Source organism: Melanaphis sacchari, unplaced genomic scaffold, assembly GCF_002803265.2.
Source record: "Melanaphis sacchari strain LSU unplaced genomic scaffold, SCAv2.0 Contig65_pilon_pilon, whole genome shotgun sequence".
Taxonomy (NCBI): domain Eukaryota; kingdom Metazoa; phylum Arthropoda; class Insecta; order Hemiptera; family Aphididae; genus Melanaphis; species Melanaphis sacchari.
In genome coordinates, this window is record NW_020271469.1 from 712,022 (window position 1) to 739,613 (window position 27,592).

The following is a 27,592-nucleotide window of genomic DNA, read 5'->3' on the forward strand; positions in this document are numbered from 1 at the left end:
GTATTAATTTATGTGGTGTACGCACACTTGCACACCTAAGCACGAGCCGCCATTGGTTTTTCGTAAATAATATATCAAGCAAAAATAATTTATATGACGTCCCATCGATCGCCGCTTTGGAAGTGCAAAATCGTGGTGAAAATACACTCGTATATAACCCTTCATATAATAAAATGTACACAGTGCAGGAAATCGAAGGTAAATAATCTGTCTTTGACGGAGTATTGCTATAATAGTAATACTAATACAGTAATACATCACCATATGGTGTATATGTTAAGGACGTTTCAGGTTATTTTTTCATATTAATGCTGCTGATGTTCTCCCTTATCTGCCACGGCATTATCTCGACATTCCAATGTTGAAAAACTGGTGATAAATATCGGTGTAGTAGAGTCAATATTTTAAATCTATAGAAAATGAGTTATATTTCAACAAAATACATTAATAACAGGATTAGTTCAGTGTAATATGCGATTATGCGAAGCGCAAGTGTATTAAAACATAAGTTTTTTTCTCTCGATTACTGAGACCATTTTTTCTATTTCTTTATAATGCAGAGTCAACATCCATTATTTTATACTACTAACTACTAATTTCCATGGTAGGTATATCAGATTGAATCTTTTTCACGTCGGTTTTCAAACAGTCTTCTCAGTTACCTCTTACCAGTAAGTAGTGTTCTTCTTGATAATTCTAATTAACTACCTACTAGGTAACTATGTGACTTATTTTTTGGCTGTATCTTCTTCACTAGTAATTTACGAGCTTTAAAAATAATTTAGATATTTTATAAGTCATTAACATTGTAATCATTGATTTATATACTCGATAATATGTAAATAAAAAAAAAAACTATAATTTTTTGTAGATTCAAACTGTATTCTCATTAATTTTTTAACAAAAAAAAGTATGAATTAAAATTGGCCTTTGGAAAAAAAAACGTGGCTAAGTTTGATAATAGTGAAAAAAAAAATGAAAAAATATCAATGACAGTGCTTAATAGACAATATGCAAACAATTTCGAGGAAAAAAACGGATCAATAGCTAAAAACAGTTTGCCTTAGAGAAAACAATTAACAAGAAAAACTTGAATTAAAAAAGGAGAAAAAATTTGATCGGCAGGACAACACAATAAACTAGGCGGGGAAATATGAGATGGCAAATGAATGCAATATATGTATAATTATACAGCAAGTATAGACGTCGTATATTATAGAACACTGGTCACTTTTCCAAAGTTCTAGCGGCCGGTCAAGCTGGCTGACGAGTGCAGCAATGACGGCGCTAGAGTTTTCGGATAACTATGCTTTAAAATTTATTGTTTTATTTATAACTTTATAAGTGAGACATTAGTTATTACCAATGTTGAATACATTTAGACAAATTTTACTCTACTACGATATTAGTTAAAAAATATTCAAAATACTTTTTCTTGTAAAATGTAAATAACACAACGTTTAAACTTTTATAAGTTTATTATTAATGAATGTATAAAACAACAAATTAATATTAATATTGCTCGTTAACTTCAGAGTACCTAAACACATAATTATAGAAAATTTATAAGATATCTATGCAATAATATTAAACGTTGGAAACGATTTCCGTGAAAGCGGGGCAAAAGCCAAAAGAGCTGAGACGTAGGTCTAAAAATCGGGACTATCCACGATCCACCCTAATGCGGGACGTCTGGGGGCACACTATGTATAGACTATGAGTTGTTCCTACTTTTAAATTGAACAATGTACCCATGTTCAGTTTACAGTAGGTGCCTAAAGCTATAGCATAGGTGGGTGCCTAGGATGTATTTTTGTCAAGTGTGCAGCGTATGTCTACAGTCCTAAACTTCTGCGATTTTATCCACATCTGTGGGTTACACGTACCTATTCTTCAGCAGACTTCCCAGTTCCCACCAACCCACATGGCCATTGGCCATATCGCTCATATCCATATTTGTTTATATGCACACACACACACATATATATATATATATATTGACTAATATTAATATACAATATGTTATTAATATATTATTATTCATATTCTCTATTTTGGGTTGATCGCATACGACACGATAGCCATACCAGCTGATTTTTGTCTCTTCTATTTTTTGTTGTGATACGACGTGGTCCGTTTGGTGACGTCACTTTATATTGATTACAAAGTGATAAAGAAAAGTTCGCAAATGCCAAGTACAATATTGAATAACAACTTGAACAGTAAAAATTACAACTCAACAAACTACAAACTACGAATCTACGACCACCACGACCGTGATTTAAGTGTACCTAGCCTGTGTATAAAGTCTTAACACTGACGTACACCATTCCAATTTCTAGCTGTAGCGAGCACAATTTATTGAGTGTTTTTAAATTGTGTTTTACTTAACTCCCGACCACCTGCTGCTGTAGTGGTTTATTTGTAAGTCTCTGTCTGAAATATTTCTTATTTGCTTACACTCGTTCTCGTGTCCTCGAATTACTGGACAGTGATGAACTTGATTTAAACCACATCTGTTGATGTCCTGCAGATGGAAAAGTGAGTAAACCCATGAATCTGCACTGATGGACGTGTTAGATTATTTATTTTTTTAAAGCGTGATACCTGCAATTTTATTCTACAAAATATCTACTTTTTATACTTTACAGCAAATTATTAGCCGATTACGAACAGCAGTTTGGTGTGACCAGTGCTGAGATCACATCGAAAATCAGCAGACTTGGTCATATAGCTGGCAGTGAGTAATAAGAATAACTAACACTAATACTTAAAGAGGTGGGGTTTTGTGTTTTAATAATAATTTTTTTTGATATACTTAGATGATAGAAATGAATACATCAAAGAAATCGAACGAAACCTCGATGAGGTACATGATTTGGTTAGTACAAATATCATTTAAATAAACAATGATACACCTTTATTATGGTATTTTTACTTATATTCAATATTTTTCAAGTTGGAACAAATGGACTTGTCAGTCAAAGAATCTGACGTGTCTGTACGCGCCAAACTGCACAATCGAGTAGCTAGTTACCGGGCTGAACTGCACAGATTAGCCAAGGAGTTTGCCCGGGCAAAATGTACGGTCAACATTGATTTAGGTATACCTATTACATAGTAAATAGGTAGGCACTATGCAAAATTTGTTTTAGCTTCATTCTAATTTTTTACTTAAATTAAATATTACAGAAGATGATAATCATTTTGCTGAAAGTGAAGATATAACTTCCGAACAAAAACAGAGGCTATTATATACATCTGAACGTCTTAACCAATCAGGAATACAATTGGATAATACTTATCGTATTGCTGTTGAGACTGAAGAAATTGGTTCACAAATACTTACAGATTTAAATCGTCAACGAGAAACTATGCATAATTCTTTTAATCGGGTAACTTAATTCATCACTTTACATTTGCTTATACTTATATTTTTCACACCTGATTTATATTGTTGCAGCTCAGAGATGCAAATGCAGACCTGGGCAGAAGTACCCGAATGATAAATGCCATAATTGTACGTTCCAGACAACACAAAATCATACTTTTTGGTGTCATGGCAGCATTTTGTTTTCTCTTGGTCTTTGCGTTGTACCATACATTCCTTTAAATATTAATTCCTATTTCACGGGTTAACTTGTTATAGTTTTTTGTTATTACCTTTTTGAATTTACAATGTAATTGTTATTATTTATATTTGAAAGACTTTTAACAGTCATTTTTGAACAACTACCTATATTAACGTAAAATATTTAAATACTTTCGTAAAACAAATAAAAATCTGTATTATGAACTCAATAGATTTCATATGATAACATCTACAATTACGAATCATTAAGAGAACACCACGCCTACATATATTGTTTTCATCTTATAAATATCCAACATAATATTTAATATTACATTCATAATAATCAATTTTACTGTGTTACTTTTAAAATTAGAATGAATTAATAAATATAAAATTTTAATTTAGATTATTATTAAAAGCATCTCTGAAACTTTTATTTATATTTTAATTTCAAAACAAGTTGTGATTATTTTAAAATGTACCAAACAGTTATAGTTTTAAAATGTTTCTAAATTGCTTAACAATTATTAAAATATCAATAAAATTCTTAAAAATCTTGCCTTTAATTGTACAATTCATTCACTTTAATTTTATAATTAACAATGATTATTGGGAACATGAAATTTTTTGTTTGTTTGTAAGACAACGACAACACATGTAAGTGTGGCGTCTTCTTAAGTCATTCCATAATACATTTTATTCATGTGCTTATAAACAAATTATATATTTTTTTTTTGCCTGCTTATTAAAATTAATTTTTCTGGATATATTAATGATATCAGTTTTTACTGAGTTATTTTTTTTTTATTCTGCAATAGTAAACTAAAATCTAATATATTTTTTGGAGAATTGGTTTATTGTTGAAATAAATAATATTATGACTATCATTTAGTATGCATTAATTTGCTATTTTTGATATTCTAATTGTCATTAATGAATACTTGGTATTTCCATCAAAGCATGATCTATTTAATGGTTTTTTTCCCAAACAGATCTTAAATGGATGTCGGTGCAGTATTTGTTATCTCTCTGACACACAACATAGATAAAATACATTCATGCAAAATCATAAAAAGTGATTTCAGTAAAACCATCTATATAAAAATTATGGTAGATATTACTTTTGAGCATTTGACATATTAATGCACATATTGAATACATAATATACAGTACTTATTTATTTTATTATTATTTATATTAAATGGTTTTTGGACAATTTCTAGACAAATTGATATAACATACCCTCAAAAATAGGAAATAGTGATTTTGTATTAATTTGTTTCGTCTAAGTTGTATGAAGACAAAAAGAAAACTTAACTGTACAATCATATCCTCTTTATAGTCGTTTTAATAATCAAGCCTTTTTTCTCTCTAAGTTTTTATATTTGTAAACATATAAATAAATATAATTAAAAATATTAAATCATTAAATAAAAAATATATATACATATTTAAATTCTTACCTAAAAATAAATTCATAATTTAAAAATAAATAATTTTTACCATGTTTACTAAATTTAAATAAATTCACAATGTAATTAAGTTATACAAAATACATTAATTATTATGCTTAAATAAACATTTATCATTAATTTAAAATTTGCTATTAAACAATTTCTGAAAACAAAATGTACAATGTTACGTTAAAATAATATTAAAATTATATCAAGATAATGAAATAACTACAAATAAAATAAAATACATTTTTAAATGATTAACCATTAGGGTTGAAATTCATTCTCAAATTTGTCGAAAAACATTTTAATTAATTCTTTGGCTTCAGTTTCTGTTGAACTGATCATTGTTGTGAATTGAGGAAAATCATTGGCTAAAATCTATTAAAGAAAATTTTATGAATAAAAATAAAACAACTCTAGATACTTTATAGCTATATTTTACTCAGTGTAAGATTTAAAATAGTGGTGTCACTAATAGCCGGATTCCATTCTATTCAAATAATCCGGAAATCCGAATCGAAATAATCCAGATATTTTAACTTGTTGCTTACTTATAAAAATAGGTACATGATCTACATTCTATGACATGAAATATAATATTATTTAATACTATATATTGCGTCAACATGTTTTTAAAATCTTTCTTTATTATCATGAGATATGTGAAAATTTGGATTATTCGGTTATTAAATTTCGGATCCAGATATCTAAAAATCCAGATTTTTGACATCACTAGTTTAAAATAGTAAGTTGTTGGAAGTAATATAAATTATAATACGTTAATACTAGTAATACTTCTAAATGTTTTCAAGCCTGGATCAAAATAATTTTGGGCTTGACTGCTTGAGATCAAACAATTTTATGGACCCATAAACGAATTGCGTCTCGAAAACCATTTTCCACATGAATTGCGTCCCGGCAATATCGAGTACCTACGCGAGTTGCGTCCCAACTTAAAAACATAATTTTCCTACAGACTTAAGACTGTCAAAAGCACATTATAACTATCGGTAGGTTAAAAATATGATTTTTTTTCGTTTTTTTGCAATTAGAAGTAGGTATGTAAATTAAATTAATATTTAAAAAATTATAAGACGTAAAAACATAATTTTCCTTCCCGTATACAAACTAAAAGTATAATTTACTTAAAATTTACCTTACCATTTGAAATAGAACTGGAAAAAAATATAATTATAAAATAGTCTTTTAGATAAAGCCGGACACAATTCTTGTACCTTATTATCGATTTTTATAAATCGGAACGCAATTAATGTGCAGCCCCAAAAATAATGTCAAATAATGAAAACGTGCTGCGTTCATTTACTGTCGATCATCAGCCCAATAAAAATCTAATCGTGCTATAACAATTAACACACACACACACACAATTAAATTGTAATTCAACGTAATATTAACACTATCAATACAATTAAATTAAAAAATGTTGTGGCCCAACCGTCCGGATGCGTTTCGGGAAGTAAAGCACAACACATGCAATTCAGTTTGTCTGATCACACTTGCGCGAATTATCGGTAACCGAAATTGAAAATTTTATAAATAATTAATAATCATTTTTAAATTTAAATAATTAAAAACTTGAAGTATATTTGTAATATACATTTTATATATTATTATATTTTATTTATATTATAGAATCTATAATATAGATGTATATTATTATTTTATTAGTATGATTGGTTGATAGGTACATGTTTTAAATAAAAACAAATAATTCTAATTACCTAACATGACCTTTTTGTTATTTTTTTTATTTATAATATTAGATACATTTCGTTGGAATATAAAATCAGTTTAAAATTAAAAACGATTTCCGGGTTTTTTAATCTCGTTTGTATGGATTCGGTTACCGATAAAACGCACAGTATAATCGATCGTCCTAATTGCGGTTGACCGGGATAGTATTTTTCGGTTGCCGACAAAACGCATACTGCATAGTGTGATCCAATCCTAACGCACCCTACGAAAATACCAAAAAAGAAACTAATATACACGAGTAACACCGTAACGAGACAGTTAGTTATATAATTATTATAGGAGACATCAACTGCTAGAAACCCGCTGCCGTTCGATATTCATAGTAAGCCTAGGGTCATGGCCCCTCCTTCCTTAATCTAGATTTGAATTTTTTTTTTTATAGTTTATGGCGGATCTTACCGCTAAACATTTGTTTATAGCGTGTGGGCCTTGTATTTGTAGTCCTATTATTGTTTCAACCTTTTTAGTTTCAAACAATTTTGCTCGTTCTGGGAATACCTTTGTGTCTTTGCCATCACTATAATTGCAATTGATTAACAATAAATCCGTCTCCTGAAAAATAATAGTCAATTTCTTGTTAATTTACTAAGGTGATATACAGACTGTATACATTTGTATAGATTTATTAAAGATAAAATCAATACTATCAGTGATATTTAAGCAAAACTTAATGTATTGTATTATTACTAATAACTAATAAGTCATTAAATATGTAACTTATAATTTATTAAAATTGATAGTATTAACATTATTTCCATCAAAAATGTAATTAGGCGATAAATTATTTTTTAAGTATCCTAGTTAGTCTGAACAAATTTAAATAATTATAATTGATATTACATGCGACTGAAAAGCCTGTATAAATCGTAAAGCTTCAATTCCAAATCCAAATGCAACAAAGCAATTTTCTCCTGATTGTTGATTACATTTGGTGAGAGGTACAACTGACTTTTTGGATTCACTTGTAATTCCATACCTAGGAAACAATATTATCACATAAGTCTTAAGTATGAACAAACTTATTTAAAGTCACTTGTAATTCTATACCTAGGAAACAATATTATCATATAAGTCTTAAGTATGAATAAACTTATTTAAAGTCTGTGGCCCACTGAATAAAAAAATATTCCTTCCTTATTTAAATTTAAATAGTTTCAGAACTACTATAGTTAAATATTAGCCAATTAAAAGTTAACCTAAGATAGTTTTGATTTGAAATTTTTAAATCTATCAGTTATTGGTACATAGTATAAATTTAATTAAAATTAGTAAATAACTTTAAGAATTTTTAGGTAACAGGTACCTATGAGAAAAAAAATGAATTTATATTTTATTTGCATTTTTTCTTTCGATCTTTTGAAATTTATCAATCTGATAACAACCACGTACTTATTTAATTCATCAGGTAAATCGACGACGATAGGCTCTTCATTCACTGTCCAATTGTCACCTTCGTTCCATGTGTAATCATATACAGTTCTCCAATTGTTATTCCATATATTAAGATCGGCTTTGGTAAATTGATCTAATTGAAGGACAAAAATATATTTTATAATAGAGTAGTTTACAGTAGACACGAATGGTTGATGTCGATGATTATTTACCATTGTCATATTGATGATATATGTAAATGATAGGACATATTACACCTATTGTTTTTATGTTATATAGATGTATTAAACAATAAATACTTACCAGCCAACTGGTTGTAATAGAACTGGTAACAACTGAATTGTAATTCTCGACTGGATTCAATCACCGGCTGAGTGGAGCAAAACAGCGAAATCTTTAAAAATGCACAATCACGAACTCTAAACTGACCACAGGCAACTACCACTGTTGAATTGATTGTATCTCTTACGAAAATGCTGAATAATAAAAATCGAATACAATGTTTTTGAATTATGAGACGTAATCGGGGTTGATTTTTTTTAACGTTACAAGAGTATACAAGAAACAAATACCTACACAATTTTCATATTTTGTCATATTATTTTTTACTTATTTTTTATTTAGAAAATTCACCAATTATAGGTATTTAAAAAGAAGACATTAAGTAATCATGATTACAGTTGTACACTACTATATACAAATATATTTTAATTTGATGTCTCCACTAGAGAAGCTATAAGGCTATTCAGTAATAAAACTCTTCAGTACTTGTTAAATCACTAATTTAGAAATAACTTTTTAAAGTTCAGATGATTAACATTCTTAACACTAAAGTGGATGGTATATGAATAATTTTCATTGATAATTATTTTATTTTTTCATCATCATATGATTGTACCTATATGTATGTAATTGGTCTGTTTATAATTAAAATGTATAACCTATAGTACCTAATTAAACATTAATTTGACAGAAAAGAAAGTGTAATTATTAGTATAATTATTTTATAATCATATAAATCATATAAATTGTGAATGCTTATAAAGTAAATCTAGGACCTGATGTCAAACGTCAAAGCCTTTTTACTGGCAAAAAAAAAAAAAATATCATTATGTGAATCGAAAAATACTAAAAGATGTAGAAAAATTTGAATGTTAATAAATAGCAAAAGATATACATACCTATATTAAAAAATTGTACGATTCTATTATAATACAATTATTTGGAGAAAAATTAAAGTTAATTTTTTAATTGTTACCATAAAAAAATATGGAATTAAATAAAAATTGGTTTTGTCGGAATATTCTAATTTTTTTTTAATAGTAAAAATTAAAGTAAAATTTCTCTGGTTATTTTGAATTAAAAAAAAAATAATTATAATAATAATATTCTTGATCCACTAAGTATCTACTTGATCTATTTTTTTAATAAAAACCACTTTCAAAGTTGAAAATTAAAGCATGTTTATAACTTCTAAAAAATAAAATAAAAATATATCAAATGTTAAATCTCTATAAATATAACAAAAAATCAAAATATTTTGGTTATGTATCTACCTATAGAAATGCTTGTATAAATATTTAGTGAAAACACTGAAAACTAAGCATATACGATGTGGTATTTGTTGAATAATATTAAAAAAAAAAATTCTTATTGTCAAAAATTAGTTTTGCATAAAAATTTCGGGTTTTCCCTAATTTTTATTTTGTTGTATCTACTTAATTATTATAAAAAGTACTGATAATTTTTAATTTTGACTATTCAAATTAAATTTTAAATTGTTTTTAATTTTAGGACATATGTAGATATTAATATATTATTTTAGTGTTCTAGTCTATCTCAAATCTCAATCATTAAATTGTGTTAATTGTTATACTTGAAGTTGCCAGTTGGAGTAATTGAGTTTTTCTACTTTTTTTTTAAACATAATATTATATTTTGAAGCAGAATACTTATTTTGCTAAAACTGATTATGTATATTATGTATTTATAAGAAAGTAAAGTATTTTTTTTTCTTATTTTTAAAAGAATATTCACAATATGTATGAAAAATTATAAAAGTAATAAATATGACATATTATACAGAGCTTGGTGAGTTGAGTGAATGAAGCGTTCAGTAATACTATTTTAAAAGTATTGTACATTAAACAATTTGTTAAGGAATTTAAATTTTAGTTTATAACATGAAAGGAGACATTTTACTGCCATATTTAAAATTTGACTTTTCAAATGAAAAGTTATAATAGAAAAAAAACAATATTATTATGCATTTAGATAAAATATCAATATTTATCAAACTTTTGAACTTTGAACAATTATTTTTCCTCAATGCTTGGAATTAAAAATTAAAAATATGGTTTCACTTGTTAAAAATTTTTAAAAATTAAGAATAATAATAAATCTATTTATTTTTATCCAAATTGAGAAAAGTGAAGTTATTAATATGAGCTCTTAAATTCTTAAAAAGAGATTAAAGACACATGTATCCATATTCCAGCTTATCATTTATCTACTTGATACTATCAAAATTTCTCAGTCAAATAAATTTCCCAATTGTACATATTAATTATTTTTTTTTATTTTTACCTTTGTTTGGTTGGTCCTACTATAATTGTGCATCTCTGACAATCATCTATAGTTACTGAACCAATATGATCCAGCAAGTAAATATTAGAGTCCTGGCAATTGCGAATAACAAATTGTTGCCCGCCAATTGACCCTGGAGACTTATATGCTGTGCAACCATTTAAATTTTCTATCATATAATCTGCAGGGTCCAAGTGTTTTCGTTCAACCCTATAAAACCAATAAATTAATTAACATGAAATGTATAAACCAGTTGTAGGTGTTAGTCCTCAATTATTATTTAATTTGAATCACGAATGATATATGTGATGTAGTAGGGGGAATTGGCTTAGAATTTAACACTCTTAGTTTTAAAGTTAGTAGGAACTCTAATAATTTATTTAAATTATAGTTAATTAGGTAGTTCTTAATTAATTACATTTAAATATAAGATTTAAAGAGGCCATTAAATGATAATTGTATTTGAAATTAATTATTGTGTAATTCATGATTATCTCATAAGATTAACTAAAATGAATAGGTGTTTCAGCATCTCAATTTTTTTTTTAAATTTGTCTTTGTCAATGATTGAGTAGCTAACTTCACTAGTAAATACTTATTACTGAGAAATAAATGTTTAGGTATATTTACCTAATCATATTTATATCATGTAAGAGTAATATTATATAACAGTCAATAAAGCATAATTATAGTTACCATGAGTATATTAATTTTTTTGGCTCTTTAACAGAATTTTTGCAACAGAAACATCCCATTTTTGCACTAATGTTGAATTTTCAGTTTCCTTGGTTTTAATACAATGTATACAAATATCCGTTTCCACGGTAACTTCAGTTTATACATATTATTATTTAAATCATTCATTTCTATTGTGTACCAACATAAGTTTTTTTCAATACCATTACTCAAATAATAGTATTAAACACAATATATTATATGATGTTTGATTAAGTTAATAACAATGCTAACACCAAAAAATTAATTCTAACATTTAAAAATAGCTGATTGTATTGATATACATGAACATATTGTAACAACTATGATCTGAATAGATTTAATACAATATAACTCTCCACATTTTGACAAAAATTATATTCAAGACATGTAAAGTACACTTCTGAAACTACTAATGTGAATATGAATAATAATTCATTGTTTTTAAAATTTAAACCAGTATAGTTTATTTTAATTTGATAAAAATTTTTTTTATAAACTAACCTTACATTGTAATCAAGTTAAGTTTTGATTTAGTTGAGAATTTATTTTAAAAACCAATTTACCATATAGTAAAAAACTATAACACACACAAAAAAATAAAGAGTAAAAGCATCAATATAATGCTTAGTAGGTTGTAGGTATAATAAATACAAAAAATATAAGAACAATAATAAAAAAAAAAAAATGTAATTCATTGAAATAAGTCTTATTAAATATCCAAATAATAAAAATATAGGTATCAATTATAAAAAGAATTACTTAACATATTTAATAGTTTTTCAACAAAGCAAACAGTTTAATAATAATTATTAAAAAGTAATTTCAATTATACACAAAAAAATATATATAAGATTACAGCATATCTTAACTTAAAAAAGTAAAATAAATTTTATTCTTCACATTGAAGTTACTGTATACCCTCTGTCCTTTAAAAAAAAAAAAAAAAAAATAAAAATAATAAGAATATGGGTTTTCTTAAGGCTCATCTGGTCCACTATAATTTGGAGACGTTGGTGAATAGCTGGGCGATGATGGTGAATAATGTGGACTCCCAACACCAGGTGAATAAGTTGGCGAAGTAGGAGAATACCTAAAATAAAATGTTCAGTGACAATAGGCTAATTAGAATAAGAAAACTATTTGGCTTACCTGGGACTTGCCATCGAAAAATTGGTAGGTGAATATACAGGCGAACTGGGACTATATGACTGATTATATTGTGTACCTCCAGCATTTGGTGTGTGTTGTAAAGAAGATGGAGAGTAAGAAGCATTTGAAGGAGAGTACATTGGACTGGTAGGGGAGTATGTAGGACTAACAGCAACTGATGGCGAAGTGGGCGAATATTTATAATTACTGGCCCCAGATGAAGCAGCACTAGGTGTATACGATGGGGAAGATGCTGCATATTGTGGAGAGCTCGGACTATACGAAGGTGATGTCGGACTGTAAGATGGTGATGTAGGGCTGTACCTGTTTAAATTAATGATGATATTTTAATTTATTTTTTTACCAAAAAATATAACAAATATAAAATATAAAATTTTGGGTATGCCAAACAAGAAATTTTCAAATTAAATCAATATTTTAATTTATAAATATTAAAATACATATTATACATTTCCAGTTTGTGAATATAAATAACTAACATGCAAATTATATTAATTAAAATAATTATATGTTTTAAAAGTAAAAATTACTCAATTTAGGGTTAAAAGTTAAATTTTTTAAAAATTAAATCAACTTTAAAGGTACTTACGATGGTGAAGTCGGACTGTATGATGGAGATGTGGGACTGTAAGATGGAGATGTAGGGCTGTATGAAGGACTGGTAGGGCTGTATCTGTAAAATAATAAACAATTTTAGCTCAACCATGCTTATATTAAAAATAAATGATTTTAAAATTTGTAAGTATGTCTTTTATTTTGAATTATAAATTATGCTTACGATGGAGATGTTGGGCTATAAGATGGAGATGTTGGGCTATATGACGGAGACGTCGGACTGTAAGATGGAGACGTAGGGCTATATGATGGAGATGTTGGGCTATAGCTAAACATAGAAAATTATATTAGTTTATTGATTATGGTTAACCTAAACTAAATGTTATTTTAAAAATACATACGAAGGACTTGTCGGAGAATATGAAGTGTGAGAGTACGAAGGGCTAGTAGGTGAATACGACGGGCTTGTTGGGGAATAATTATAGTTTGGAGACATTGAGGAATATTTTGGAGTATTTTGTTGTGTAGCAGAATATTGAGGACTTGTTGGTGAATAATTAGTTGGAGTCATAGAAGGTGATAAAGATCCAAACTGTGGGCTAGAAGGATAATTATAGTTCGGTGACATGGAACTAGGGCTAGGCACATAAGGACTAGTGGCCATGCCTGGAGATCCAGGACTACCCGGGGTTCCTCCAGAGGACATCCAGAAAGGAGAAGTTCCACTAGCTTCACTTGATCCTGCTGGTGAAAAACCAGGTCCTCCAGGAGTCATACCAGTTTCCAAACCTAAAAGAAATAATTTATTAATTTTAAATATACTAAAAAATACTGCATTAATTTAAATCTCATACTTGAAGACCAGCTATTTTGATAAATTGGTGTGGATGTTTGATCCCATGGAGTCATAGCTGGTGACATAGAAGGTGTGCCAGCAGCCATAAACATACCACCACCACCCATACCCATATAACCGTTATCCATAGGTATTTCTATACCATCTTTAGCTTTTTCAGCATCCAAAAGCAAATCAAAACAACCTATACAAAAATAGTATGTTACATTTCTATTAAAAACTATATTCACACATATTTACTATTTAGTATGCATAACAGAAAACCAATTTATAATTTAAAAAAGTTGTAGAAGTTACAACACAAATTTCTTTATTTTTAAACAGATCTATTTAATTAAATATTTTGATGTTAAATCAATTAATAAAAATTATTAATATTTTACTGTGTTCTTAAATTTTAGTAAGTAAAGAATTGTTATACATGAAATACAAGATAGTTTTAAGCGGAAAAATTATTAATTAAGGTCATTTATATCACAACAGTATCATTGATTTTGATTATCTATACTGTTTTATCAATAAGTCTTAATGATTATCAATATAATTTAAATCACCTATCATATTATATAATATATACTATGCGATTCGTTTAAATGAATTCATAAATGTATTATAGACTAGTAGATATCTAATAAATAATGATTATTTTCTACGAGTTAACACCTTACATAGAAGTAAAGTGGTCAAGAAAAATATTGAACTGTATGACTGAGTTTTGATTGATTAGCACCCAATCTATATTTTTATTATCTATAACTTAAGTTAATTTTGGGATTGAAAAAGATGTTTTGTAATGTTAAATTGTATGTAAACTATTAATGTGGACATAACTCTGTCATTAATTTCTAGTAAATAATTGTAATAAATACCTGTTCCCATTCTAGGCAATTGTCCCATAATAATGTTTTCAGATACACCTCTCATTGGGTCAACTTCAGCATGTGAAGCAGCATCTAATAAAACATCGACTGTTTCTTCAAATGAACATCTGCAAATATTGAATTATTATATTTTTTATAAATCTATATTTCAAACCATATTTGATAAACAGTAGAATATAAATATTATATAATATTTACCTCATTAACGCTCCTGTATCTTGTCTATTAATACCATGTCTAGTAATGGCCATTAAATGGCCTTTGGCTGTCATAACATCGCACAATAATGCTAAATGACGATAATTTACGTACAAGCCATAGAACTGCAATACAGTATTCATTTCTTTTTCGACTGACTTACGTACGGCTTCAATACCCAAAACCTGAAGTTGAAGATATAATTAATATCAAGGTATTTAATTAATCTAATTTTAAGCATAATATTTACCGAAAATATTTCACAAATATCGTTGGAAAATGTTCTCACAGGATCAACATCTCTTTCACTTAATACTTTCATCAAACTTGTACCATCAGTTTCTAACAACCAATCAGCAATTGCTTTAAATTCTCCAGTATCCGTAATAATTATTCTCTTTTTGGAATCGGTTTGTGGCAAATGCATATACACTTTTCCAATAGAATCAATACCCTATAAATTTCAAAAATAATTATTAGATATACAAGAAATATATAAAATAAAGTTAATAAAAGTATTAGATTAGTTAATTACTATTTAAACTTTAACTATTTATTAATAAGCAGATACTTACTTGTAAAGTCATATCAGATAACATGTTTGCTTCGATACATCTCAAGAACATATCATCTTCCATTTTATCAACAGTGTCTTCATCATCACCACCATTCATTTTTCCATCTTCGCCATTCATAATACGTATACGTAGAATTAATTTATCAGCATTGTCATCATTAAATATACAATTAAGATCATCACCAAATCCTGCATTGATCTTTTCAGATATTGCTTCCATAGTCAATTTTTTATCTAAAATAATTTATAAATATATGATATTATATATATTATAAATTACTTTTAATCAAAAACATATTTAGTTTAATTAAATACCAGTCATTCTTTTTCTATCCAATTCAATTCGCAACAACCATGGAGAAATTCTCGTAGGATCAAAATCAGGCATTTCATAATATACATTTACAAACTCTTGATCTTCTCTAATAACTGTATTTTGAGGATCAGGATCATAATAAATAGCTGTATTTGCTGTGACTTTTCTCAATGTTGTATGCTCAAGGCGACATAATACATTTTTGGCCTTTTCTGCATCTCTCGCAGCTGCTCCGGTTAAAAATACAGTTAGTGATGGTGCTTTAGGCTTTTTACTAATATTAATAATTTCCTAAAATTTAAACAACAACATTAATTTACTGTTAACAATAACCATGATAAAATTATTACCTTTAATCTAGGTACTCCTAAGGTTACATTTTTAGAAGATACACCAGCAAAATGAAAAGTATTCAGTGTCATTTGAGTAGCAGGTTCTCCTAAACTTTGAGCAGCTAATGCTCCAACCATCTCGCCAGGTTGTGCCTGAAAAAGTAAATTATTTTTATGAAGGTTAATACTTAATTGTAAAGATTATTAATAATATTTTGTTATAATTTAAAAAAATACTAACCTGAGCTTGTTTAAATCTGTTTTCAATTTCACCAACTAACCACTCAAATGCTTCAGAAGAAAGACGGAAATTTTCAGATACTAATTTAGTGCATAAAGTAGAACGCACTAAACATTGAAACAATAAAGTAGCATTTTTATTAGCTTTTTTGCTTAACTCATCTTCACCAGCTACAATAACACATTTGTCTAATAACTTTTTAACTCCTGTAATCACAAACAAAAATATCATAAGAATACATTATATTATAGAAATAAAAAGTAAGATTAATTTTTGAGTACAACAGTAGAACACAAAATGTGTGACAAAGTTCTAATTCAAGGTTTGCAAACATTTTTGTGAACAAATATTGGTGTTTTAATCTACAAAATTGATTAAAAAAATGTATTTAATTTTACAAAATTTTAAAAATATAAGATGTGAAATAGTTAAATCAGGAGTCTTGGACATTTTTAGGCAGCAGGCCACCTATTTTTATTATTAAATATTAAAAATTGCATTTGATGTAACAATGTCTATTAAATGAATAAAATCCACAAATAAATAAAAATATTTTCTGGGCTTAATAAATATTAGCATGCCTCAACTAAAAGTAAGATACGATATAATGAAGACTTCTGATTTAAATAGTTATTTTGAAGTCTTAATACTACAGCAGTGAGATTAATTTTATTGTTTACAGCTGCGTACTTAACACTTTAATAATAAAATACTAATAAGTGCTATTTTAAAATAATTTTTTGTATATTGTATAATATATTAATACTAAATAAATTGAAAATTTACCATTTACAACTTTTATAGGATTTAAGTCTGTTGGTCCTCGTTTATTAATGTGGAAAATTTTTTGAACATTCCAAATCATACGTTTTAAATTACAAGGTAATACTACTTTGCTTTCACCAGAAGGGAATATTTCTCTTAGAGTATCTCTGTCATTATTTAATTGTTCCCACTCTTTTTCTAATTCAGCTACAGTATCATTACTACCCATCATCTCTTTTAAAACATCTTCAGTGAATATTTTTCTCATATGTCTTTCATTTGAAACATCAAATTTAAATTCATTTTCAAATTTCTTGTGTGATGGTTCTATAGTAGCAATACTTTGAAATTCTACTGCTTCTCCACAAAGACCATCTTCTCCATAACGCAACTGAATTAATTGGCCAACAGAGTTACGTACAGTTCCATCATAGTGGACCATAACAGATTCCATAGCTTTGATCAAACGTCTTTGGATGTAACCTAGAAAAAAATCATTATTATTATAACTTAGCATGCTAACTTTATATTATACTTGAAAATTCTCGTCATGAAATAGAGAAAATAGGCCTTAAAAATATCTTAAAAACTGAAATATCTATGTACGATTTGAATGCATTTATGTGATAATACTTATAGAAGGTCCTAACAAAATTTAATTATCCAAATTAATGTACATGGTACATGATGGTAATTGAAATAATTTAGAATATGCGAAAAATGTTAGTTTACACTATTTGGTATTTTTTCTGTAGAGAATATGCTAAACAAGATTTTTTTTAATAACCTAATCCACTCTTACCTGTTTCAGCAGTTTTCACAGCAGTATCAATAAGACCTTCACGACCTCCCATAGCATGGAAGTAAAACTCTGAAGGTGTTAAACCAGCTAGATAAGAATTTTCTACAAAGCCTCTTGATTCTGGTCCATAATCATCTTTAATAAAGTGTGGCAAAGTACGTTTACGAAAACCAAATGGTATACGTTTCCCTTCTACGTTCTGTTGACCTACACAAGCAATAACCTAGATATAAACAAAAACAAAAAAAGATATAAGTAATAGAAAAAAAGGTATAAATAAATAATATACCTGAGAAATGTTAATGTTTGAACCTTTAGAACCAGATACTACCATAGCTTTAAGGCTATTGTATTCAGTTAAAGATTTTTTAGCAGAACCTCCAGTTTTGTCACGAGCATCATTTAAAATTCTGTTTACTTGATTTTCAAAAGTCTGACGAAGAGTGTTACCCGGTGTTGGCTCAAGATCCATATTATGTGCTTTTTGAATTACCTCTATTACATCTTCTTTGGCTTTTTTAATTGCTCTTTGAATCTCCAAATAAGTTTGGGGATCAGCAATAGTATCACCAATACCAATTGAATGGCCTTAATATAAACATTATGAACATTTTTGAGTAATATATTTTGATATGAAATAATATAAAGTACCTTCATATAAAAGCCAGTTATTAACCACAGTTTGAATGTTACCATAAAACCTTCCACATACTTCATGGCCCAATTCTAACATACATATATGAAGCAATGATCCAGCTGATGTACCTAAAGTTTTCTTACATAATATTCCCATTACCAACTCACCATGCTCAACCATTACCTAAAAATATGCAAATACAAATAATTACTAAATTAAATTATGTAAATATTTTATTTTATTGAATCAAAAAATAAAACTATTTAAAATAACTTAACTCAAATAGCAGTAAATACTTGTAATATTAAAGTAAATAGTTTTTTAAGTATCTAGAATAATTATGGTGTTTTAAAATAATAAAAACTTAAGTATACTAAGTTTATTTTTAATCTTTAAGAGACTGACGATACTAAAAAGTATTACTTTCATAATTTTCTTGAAAATTAAAATATTTTAAAATAATATATAATACAACTAGATATGCTATCACATTTGTTAAATCTAATAAGTGTACTAAAAATGTAATATTTGATTTAATTGACAAAATTAATCAAGAATATACAAATCTAGATTAAATTAATTTACCAGTATTTTGGAGATAATAGTAAAATTATTATCAATACTATTATTAACGAGTACTGGTTCAATCAAATAAAATTGCTTAATGTAACTAAATTTAGTTAATAGTTAGAGCTCTAAATATAGATGAAATTTGTTAAAAGTTCAAATGAACTATGGTGTTTTAAAATAATAAAAACCAATATAAACTTTTAATTTTTTTTTCCAATGTTATGGAGATGATAGTAGAAAGTCATAACCTACAATCATTAACGAGCATTGGGTTAACAAATAATTGAATATTATATAATTATTAGAAATTTTAATATTTAAAATTTTTGAAAGAATTTAAAAATGATAAGAACAGCGAAGTAAAGTTTGTCGTTTATTAAGTTTACAACAGTATAAATTTGCATTCATAGTTAAAATCAATTAAGTTAAAAAATGTAAATATTTGATTTAATTAAAAATATTAATCAACAATATACAGATCTTGATTTAATTAATTTACTAGTGCTTCAGAGACAACAGTAAAATTATTATTAACACAATTAAAAATAAAATTATTAAATTTATTTTTTCGTAATTCAAAAATTTAGAATTATCATTAATAATTAATTAATCATTGATATACAGACTAACTAACATTTTGATTGGAATATTATTTGATATTAAACATTAATATTGTATAAATACAAACCTTTGTATCACCAGGTGATATCCATTTGTAAGGACCATTATCTTCTTCATCAGGATGAGTGGAATGAGTTCGTATCATGTTGACATTTCCAGGGATAATTAAAGAAAAAAGTTGTTTTCCGGTCCATAATGGTTTTGGTTTTAAAATACAAGGAGTTGGCATTTTTCCATCCCAGATGGGAAGATGCATTAATAAATTCATCATTTGTTCCTAAAAAAATAAAAAATAAAATCTATGTTATATATATATATATGTTAAAATTATTGAGTTGTGTAAGATTCTTTAACATATCAGGATATATTTTCAATTAAACCCCTATCGCCTCCTATAATCATGAAGCAGATTTAATATTCATTTATGAGTAATTAATGAATATAAATTTGAAATATCTCAAATCAGTTTCTATATTTTTAATTTAATATTTTTGGTAACAAGATTACCCAATATTAAGGCCTCTAATGATTAAATTATACATAACTAATCACAATAACAATTAAAAGTAAATACTTTGTAACATTTATATAACACTAAAATTAAAAAAAAAAAAAACAGTCATTGATATTGTTATAAGAAATGAAATGCCTTCTGGCATTACCTAATAAACAATAAAATCATTAACATCTTTTTAAGTGATGAATCAATTTTATACATATATTATTATTATATTGATATTTAATTACTATAAGTAGAAAAAGTAATATAGAAATATTAATAAGGAGAATGATAGATAAGGAAATCGGGTAAATAAAAATAAATATTTTATTTATAATACAAAAAAATTGAATCATATGTTTTGGGCAGTCATTATTATAATGTAACAAATATAACACAAACGAAATTCTCATGTCAACAAAAATGATTTAAAACTAAATGCAAAATCAATTAACAAAATATTTCATTATTTGTTAATGTTTGGTTGTCATTGCAAATGTAACATTAAATAGGCTACTTAAATTGTCTGTAATAAATATAAGGATAAAGTAGTAGTTAATTTATAAAGATAAATATGTTACATTTTTGAGAACTTCAATTAAATAAAAAGATTTATTAGGTATCATGACATTTGATTTGATTCTTTTAGAAAACATTTAAAATATTAAATAATTGTATTAAGAAAGTATTATTTGATTATTATTAATAAATTAACCAAAAACATACAACTTTTGATTAAATTGATTTACCAGTGTTATGGAGATAATAGTAAAATAATTACTTATACTATTATTAACGAGCACTGGTTCAATGAAAACAAAACTATAAAACTAAATTTAATACTTTTAATACTAAGGTATTAAACTTATTAAAGATTATACTTATTAAAGATTTATGACTATGGTATTTAAAAATGATAAAACCTATATTAACCTTTTATTTTTTTACTGTTCAAAATATGATAGCATAAAGTTAAAAAATTCTGTTGTTAACGAGCATTAATTTAACAAATTACTTAATATTGTATAAATTTATGGTTGTAAAATTTTTGATATATTAACAGTATATGATTATTATTTATAATATATATATAAATAAATATGTAATAAGGTCAGGTAATTGGAGATTTATTCAAATTTATAATAAATAAGAATTTTGTTTAGGAAAAACTATGAAGAAAATATAGAAAAATTTATAATACTTTAAAAATATAACATTTTAGAAGACATTACACATGCTTTATTGTCCATCATAAGAAGACATAATACCCACATACGTTTATAAATATAAATTTTAATAAAATTACATTCAGAAGAACCAATTTTGTAGAATTGGGTTAATCAGTGCATTAAATTTAAAGGTTTAAATATTATCTATGTTTTTACAATGAGTTTTCTCAATAATTTAAATAACAGACATGTTATGAGTATTCTTAAATGATAATATTTTGTATATTCATTGTTGGATTGTAAATTAAAATATCATAATAAAATTTGATGTTCTATCATATTTATTAAATCTAATAAGTGTACTAAGAATGTAATATTTAATTTATTTAATAAAATTAATCAAAAATATACAAATCTAGATTATATTAATTTACCAGTATTTTGGAGATAATAGTAAAATTATTATTAATACTATTATTAACGAGTACTGGTTCAATCGAATAAAATTACTTAATAATATAACTAAATTTAGTTAATAGTTAGAGCTCTAAATATAGATGAAATTTGTTAAAAGTTCAAATGAACTATGGTGTTTTAAAATAATAAAAACCAATATAAACTTTTAATTTTTTTTTTCCAATGTTATGGAGATGATAGTAGAAAGTAATAACCTACAATCATTAACGAGCATTGGGTTAACAAATAATTGAATATTATATAATAATAATTGTTAGAAATTTTAAATATATACAATTTTTGATCATTATTTAAAAACAATTATAGTATAAGCTTAATAAGATTTATTGTTTATCAATTGAAAATTAAAAAAAGTTAAATAAGTTTAAAATAGCTAAAATTTAGAACGAAAATGGTTAAATTAAAAATGTTATTTCATTTTAAGAGTATATTAATTAATAATTTACCAATATTTTGATAAGAGTTTAAGGTTTAGAATATTTTAAGTATTTTAAAAATAAAAACTTATAATAGTATTTAATGTTTTATTTTTTAATGTTATGGAGATAATATTACTAATAGATAATAATAATTTTATAAATATTCATGGTAAACTATTAACCAATAAAAGTTAGCAAAACTGACACAATGTCAATATCATATTTAACGGTCATGTGTTATTAATTATTATTGTTTTCAAACGTATCAATAAAGTTGATTTAGCATTAATCTAAGTAGTTTTATTCGATCTAAAAATTAAAATTAATTTTTGAATAGCAAATTTAAGATTGTTTATAAGTTGGCATTCATCAATTGTCGTTTCACTATGTTGATTATATAATCTTTATTATTGTTTAAATAAAGGTGAGAAAATTATTAGAAAAATCATCAAAGTTTAGACTGAAGAAACAATAGACAATAAAAATAATAATTTAGATATGAAATAAGCATTAATAACTTTAGTTGGCGTCAAAAGATCATTCTCTAGGTACAAAAATATTTTAAGCTAAAATCTTTAATGCTCTTTTAGAGGATAGGTTATCAAAGAACACAGTAGTGATTTTTTTTATACAAATTAAATCAGTGAAAATCTTTTACATTGTAAATTACTTTTTATCATATACACTATCTTTAAATCATAATCCTAGTAATAACATACTATTGTTAATGAACATTGGTTTAACGATCAATTGAATATTATATAAATTAATTTATATTTTATTGAACTCATTTATTTATATTAATTTAAAATCATGATCATGTTAATTTACCAGTATTTTTAAAATAATTAAAATTATTGTTAACAAACACTGGTTCAATTAAACAGAATTATAAAAAATAACATTTTTACATTTAGGTAAATAAAAGGTTTAAAATTACTTAACTATTTTAAAAATATATTACCCTTTAATTTCTCTTCCAACGATAGCAGACAGTATTAAAATGCTATTATTAACAATAATTGAGTTTTATAAATTATTGTATACAATATAATAATTTATAAATAATAACATAACTAGAAGAATTACCTTCTCAATAAACACATCTCTTTTTGTCATTTTCCTGATGGCTGTCAATGTATCTTGTACAATTCCCATTACAGGTTTATTAGCTTGAGGAGTAATAATTTGCCTAGGAGTAATATGAATATTTTCTACTTCAGCTCTTGTTTCCATAGATTGAGGAACATGAAGGTTCATTTCATCACCATCAAAATCAGCATTATAAGGAGACGTACAACTAATGATTATAAATAAGATATTAATTAGTATATTTTTTTATACAACAATTATTTTACTACCTTACCTTAAATTCATTCTAAATGTAGACCAAGGCAAGACTCTGACTCTATGACCCATCATACTCATTTTATGTAGAGTAGGCTGTCTATTAAAAACTACCAAGTCACCATCTTTTATGTGTCTTTCAACTTTATAACCACATTGCAAATGTAAATCTGATGGTTTGGGATGGAAACGTAAATCAATTCTTTCACCATTATCACGTATAATGTACTTAGCTCCAGGATACTGTGAATTACCACGACGAACCAATTCTAACATTCTATTAAATAAAAAATGTATTTTATATGATTTATAGCAAATTTTGTAACAGTTGATTAAATTAATGATTCATTAAAATTTAATGAATCATAAGCTGCTAAATCATGTTTAGAGTAATATGAACTCATAATTAGTCCATTTAATATTTGTAGTATACATATTTAGTATATAATGATAAGTATTATTTCAATACTTACTGATCAATGTTAAATGGAGTAACAATCTCTGGAAATGTCATGTTTTGAGCAATAGTACGAGGTACACCAACTTCATCAATTCGTAAATTTGGATCAGGTGTTATAACAGTACGAGCAGAGAAATCTACACGCTTTCCCATCAAATTTCCTCGGATTCTACCTTCTTTACCTTTTAAACGAGCTTTAATAGCTTTTAATGGCTTTCCAGATTTTTGCATTGCTCTAAAAATGTTAACAAAATCTAATTATATCCTAATAGATTTTAAATAAAAATATATATTAAGTTAAAATTAAAATATTGGAAAAAACAATCAATACAATTTCAAATTTGTATAGGAATAAAAATAAAATGTGCTCAGGCCAGATTTATAATTTAAAATCAATAGATTTTTGAATTCAGCATGTAACAATGTTTAGAAAATATATCTACACTATTAACTTTAATTCAAGTTTTTAGTATATATTATAAAATATAGATATTAACAGCCCTTTGACAACACTCAAAACTACAGGCTTTTTGTTGTCGTATATATAAATAAAAAACTTTATTTTACTAATTGCACTTTAAATTAAACAATGTTATAATTAAAAGACTACTTTTATCATGTAACCACAAAAACTCCAAATAGATATATATATTTCTATTTAAAATAATGAAAATCACCAATAAGTAAATTAAATACTGTACAGCAGAGTATATTTGTTTATTTATATAATTTAAAAGGTTAAAGCTGGTAAAAAAGTTAAATAAAATAAAACCATAATAATTATTAAAAATTTTAATGATTTTTTATTGGAACATTAATTTACTATTAAAGCAAGCATTTAAATATTATAAAACTTTATTTTATTTTAATAAATTTTAAATTTACCTTGGTAAGCCAGGACTATCATTATCAACCAAAGTTGCTACATGGTATTGTAACATTCTAATATTTTCAGCTATAATATGTGTAGCAGCACCAGACTGTTCATTACGAATTAATTCATTATTACATTTTATTATGTCAGATAATTTATGAGTTAAATCATCCTGTAACACAAAAAATAAGTTAAAATTGCATAGATAGGTACTTTAATGTCATAGGTTAACTTACTTGATTTCTCATTGAACCAAACATAACAATTGCTGGACGTACAGGTAAAGGAGGAACAGGTAATACTGTCAATATCATCCAATCAGGGCGAGCAAATTTAGGGTCCATGCCCATAATCACAACCTCTTCATCAGTAATGTGCTTTAAAATTTCATAAACTCTTTCGGCTGTAAGCGGTATTTTTTTCTCTTGAGAATCTTCATTGACATGCTTCCATTCTGCTGTTAAATCCAAACCCACACGCCTTATAGTTGGTTGATAACGACCACAACCACCATGACCTTGTTTTTTTGGCTATTTAAAAATTGGAGACAGTAAAACAATTTTTATAATATAATAAATAATACATCTTAGTTATAAATCTTACGGGCATAGTTGTATCATTAACATTATCTTTATTGATATCTAGTTCATCACCTCCTTCACAAATATTTTTGCCTTTACATAGGTCATAAATAAAAGCTAAACGTTTTCTCTGTTGTCCTTTTGATTTCATAACAATTTCTTTTACTTTTGGATGAGTCTATGAAAAAATATATAATAATAGTAATAAAACATATATCTTAGTATAAATAATATAATATTATACTTTGTACACTTCAATAAATACTGTACTTACAGGGCTCACTAATAATTTGGAACAGTAAAAGCAGACACAACGTAGAATTTTTATGGCTTTGGTTAGAAATCCTATGTGAAATACTGGTTTAGCCAGTTCAATATGGCCAAAATGTCCACAACATTCGGTCATATTACCTGTAAATAAATTTGTATGAATAAAAATAAAACACTCAATTCAAGGCAACATTTTTACTAACCTGCACATGTTTGACATCTTGAGAAGCGATCAATAACACCTTGTCGGGGATCCATGAGCCCACCAAGTTTGGGGCGTCCGCCTTCCATCGTCTCTGCAAAACGAATGCCCCCTTCGGTAACAGACATACGCCGCTATAAAGGTAACATAGTTAATAAATATCATAGACTTATAATGATCAATATAATTATGAGTTATAATTCCTGTATATACTAACGCATTCGTCCGCCGATAATATACCGAACTGCACCCGTTTGACAGTTCGGATTGGCGCCTTTGAGTCACTGGCAGCCATAATTATCGAGTTAGTTCAGCGGTCGTGTCAATCCATGAATTATTAACGATTTTCACAAATAGCACGGCACGAGAGCTTAATTTTAAACTTCGTAACGTGGAGAATAATAGTAATTGACATACAATATTCTAATCGGTCCGCAACTGCGGACGTGATGGAAACTGACAAGTGACAAGCTGATTAGTGAATACGTCCACGGTCCAGCGTCCACCATGCGAATTGTAATTTGTAAAATCTTAAAGGCCGTTTAACAATAATAAATAATATCAATTGACATTTATCTTCACGATTACACGGACAAAAATTCGTTTTTTGTCAGTGTTCACGAGATAAACGCGTCAAATGTCAATGGTGTTGGCAAAACGGCAACACAAACACAAAACTTGTAACATGTAACAGTAAGGTTCATGTTTGGGGTTCTATTTGATCTTTTCTTCCATGATCTAATCTCGGGAAGAACTACCCATAGCATCCGGTACTATTGGTACTACTATGAAACTACAGTCTATAATTTGCTACGTTCGACCGTGACTTGCGGGACATAACCAGAGCTACCAGACGATATTCACCGATTCTAAACCGTGTAAACCGGTAAACCTGTTATTGTAACCGCGCGTTGCACGTATCAACATACAAAAAGCAATATATTTAAACAAACAATTTCAAAAATCGCGCCAATTATTTTTATCGTTGTGAAAACTACTGATTCGAAATGACTGTTATGTTAGGGACGATTACGAGCCAGTTTTCTTGTCATGGACTTATAGACCCAAGTTCCAAGGTGCCCTATTTATTGGTATTTTGCATAGGTTATAGTCCATAAATTAATTATAATATATAATCAATAATGTAATAATATATTATATTACTCATTGGTTAATTAACATGGGCCGATGATATTCAGTTCTCCAAAGGTGATAACAATAAAAATTACCTAATGTTTTCAAATTTAAAACTACCAACTTGAAGAGTAAAA

At 26.6% G+C, this 27,592-nt stretch overlaps 3 protein-coding genes across 5 annotated transcripts; 1 reads left to right on the forward strand and 2 right to left on the reverse strand.

Annotated features, from left to right (window-relative positions):
* Nucleotides 1-2,159: 2,159 nt before the first annotated feature.
* LOC112600554 (vesicle transport through interaction with t-SNAREs homolog 1A) lies at nucleotides 2,160-3,889 on the forward strand. The gene is made up of 6 exons (XM_025347813.1): nucleotides 2,160-2,541; nucleotides 2,652-2,740; nucleotides 2,823-2,881; nucleotides 2,960-3,104; nucleotides 3,193-3,395; nucleotides 3,464-3,889. Exons 1-6 carry the CDS (start codon nucleotides 2,534-2,536, stop codon nucleotides 3,611-3,613), a joined length of 654 nt encoding a protein of 217 aa, XP_025203598.1. The 5' UTR covers nucleotides 2,160-2,533; the 3' UTR covers nucleotides 3,614-3,889.
* Nucleotides 3,890-5,217: 1,328 nt separating this feature from the next.
* Nucleotides 5,218-11,580, reverse strand: LOC112600578 (protein XRP2-like). 3 transcript variants are annotated; one of them, XR_003115008.1, is made up of 8 exons: nucleotides 11,482-11,580; nucleotides 10,786-10,995; nucleotides 8,503-8,675; nucleotides 8,197-8,332; nucleotides 7,648-7,783; nucleotides 7,207-7,359; nucleotides 6,267-6,389; nucleotides 6,193-6,206 (listed from the first exon to the last, which is right to left on the reverse strand). XR_003115008.1 is itself a non-coding variant. In XM_025347843.1 (7 exons), exons 1-7 carry the CDS (start codon nucleotides 11,538-11,540, stop codon nucleotides 5,296-5,298), a joined length of 981 nt encoding a protein of 326 aa, XP_025203628.1. In that variant the 5' UTR covers nucleotides 11,541-11,580; the 3' UTR covers nucleotides 5,218-5,295. The 3 variants fall into 3 exon arrangements, 2 of the variants coding, with proteins under 2 accessions (XP_025203628.1, XP_025203629.1); XM_025347843.1 differs by lacking the exons at nucleotides 6,193-6,206; nucleotides 6,267-6,389 and adding an exon at nucleotides 5,218-5,409; XM_025347844.1 differs by having other exon boundaries at nucleotides 6,154-6,389.
* Nucleotides 11,581-12,331: 751 nt separating this feature from the next.
* LOC112600614 (DNA-directed RNA polymerase II subunit RPB1-like) lies at nucleotides 12,332-26,972 on the reverse strand. Its single transcript, XM_025347892.1, has 27 exons — nucleotides 26,539-26,972; nucleotides 26,323-26,455; nucleotides 26,124-26,260; nucleotides 25,872-26,027; nucleotides 25,505-25,798; nucleotides 25,280-25,440; nucleotides 24,408-24,629; nucleotides 23,954-24,211; nucleotides 23,677-23,887; nucleotides 20,091-20,300; nucleotides 18,847-19,015; nucleotides 18,485-18,783; nucleotides 18,196-18,418; nucleotides 17,415-17,876; nucleotides 16,629-16,834; nucleotides 16,406-16,540; nucleotides 16,055-16,346; nucleotides 15,738-15,973; nucleotides 15,413-15,616; nucleotides 15,163-15,347; nucleotides 14,953-15,071; nucleotides 14,082-14,267; nucleotides 13,629-14,016; nucleotides 13,451-13,555; nucleotides 13,262-13,345; nucleotides 12,652-12,975; nucleotides 12,332-12,592 (listed from the first exon to the last, which is right to left on the reverse strand). Exons 1-27 carry the CDS (start codon nucleotides 26,614-26,616, stop codon nucleotides 12,478-12,480), a joined length of 5,592 nt encoding a protein of 1,863 aa, XP_025203677.1. The 5' UTR covers nucleotides 26,617-26,972; the 3' UTR covers nucleotides 12,332-12,477.
* Between the last annotated feature and the right edge of the window lie 620 nt (nucleotides 26,973-27,592).

Excerpts from the sequence above, each read along its gene's own strand:
- LOC112600554 (XM_025347813.1), top strand. Across the intron at positions 2,741-2,822 it reads ACTTGGTCATATAGCTGGCA|ATGATAGAAATGAATACATC; the intron begins GTGAGTAATAAG and ends TGATATACTTAG. Across the intron at positions 3,396-3,463 it reads TGCATAATTCTTTTAATCGG|CTCAGAGATGCAAATGCAGA; the intron begins GTAACTTAATTC and ends ATATTGTTGCAG.
- LOC112600578 (XM_025347843.1), bottom strand. The coding sequence starts at position 11,540 with ATGGGATGTTTCTGTTGCAAAAATTCTGTTAAAGAGCCAAAAAAATTA. Across the intron at positions 8,333-8,502 it reads CTATTACAACCAGTTGGCTG|ATCAATTTACCAAAGCCGAT; the intron begins GTAAGTATTTAT and ends TCCTTCAATTAG. Across the intron at positions 7,784-8,196 it reads TTACCTGATGAATTAAATAA|GTATGGAATTACAAGTGAAT; the intron begins GTACGTGGTTGT and ends ATTGTTTCCTAG.
- LOC112600614 (XM_025347892.1), bottom strand. The coding sequence starts at position 26,616 with ATGGCTGCCAGTGACTCAAAGGCGCCAATCCGAACTGTCAAACGGGTG. Across the intron at positions 15,974-16,054 it reads GGATAGAAAAAGAATGACTG|ATAAAAAATTGACTATGGAA; the intron begins GTATTTAATTAA and ends AAATTATTTTAG. Across the intron at positions 15,617-15,737 it reads TATCTGATATGACTTTACAA|GGTATTGATTCTATTGGAAA; the intron begins GTAAGTATCTGC and ends TGAAATTTATAG.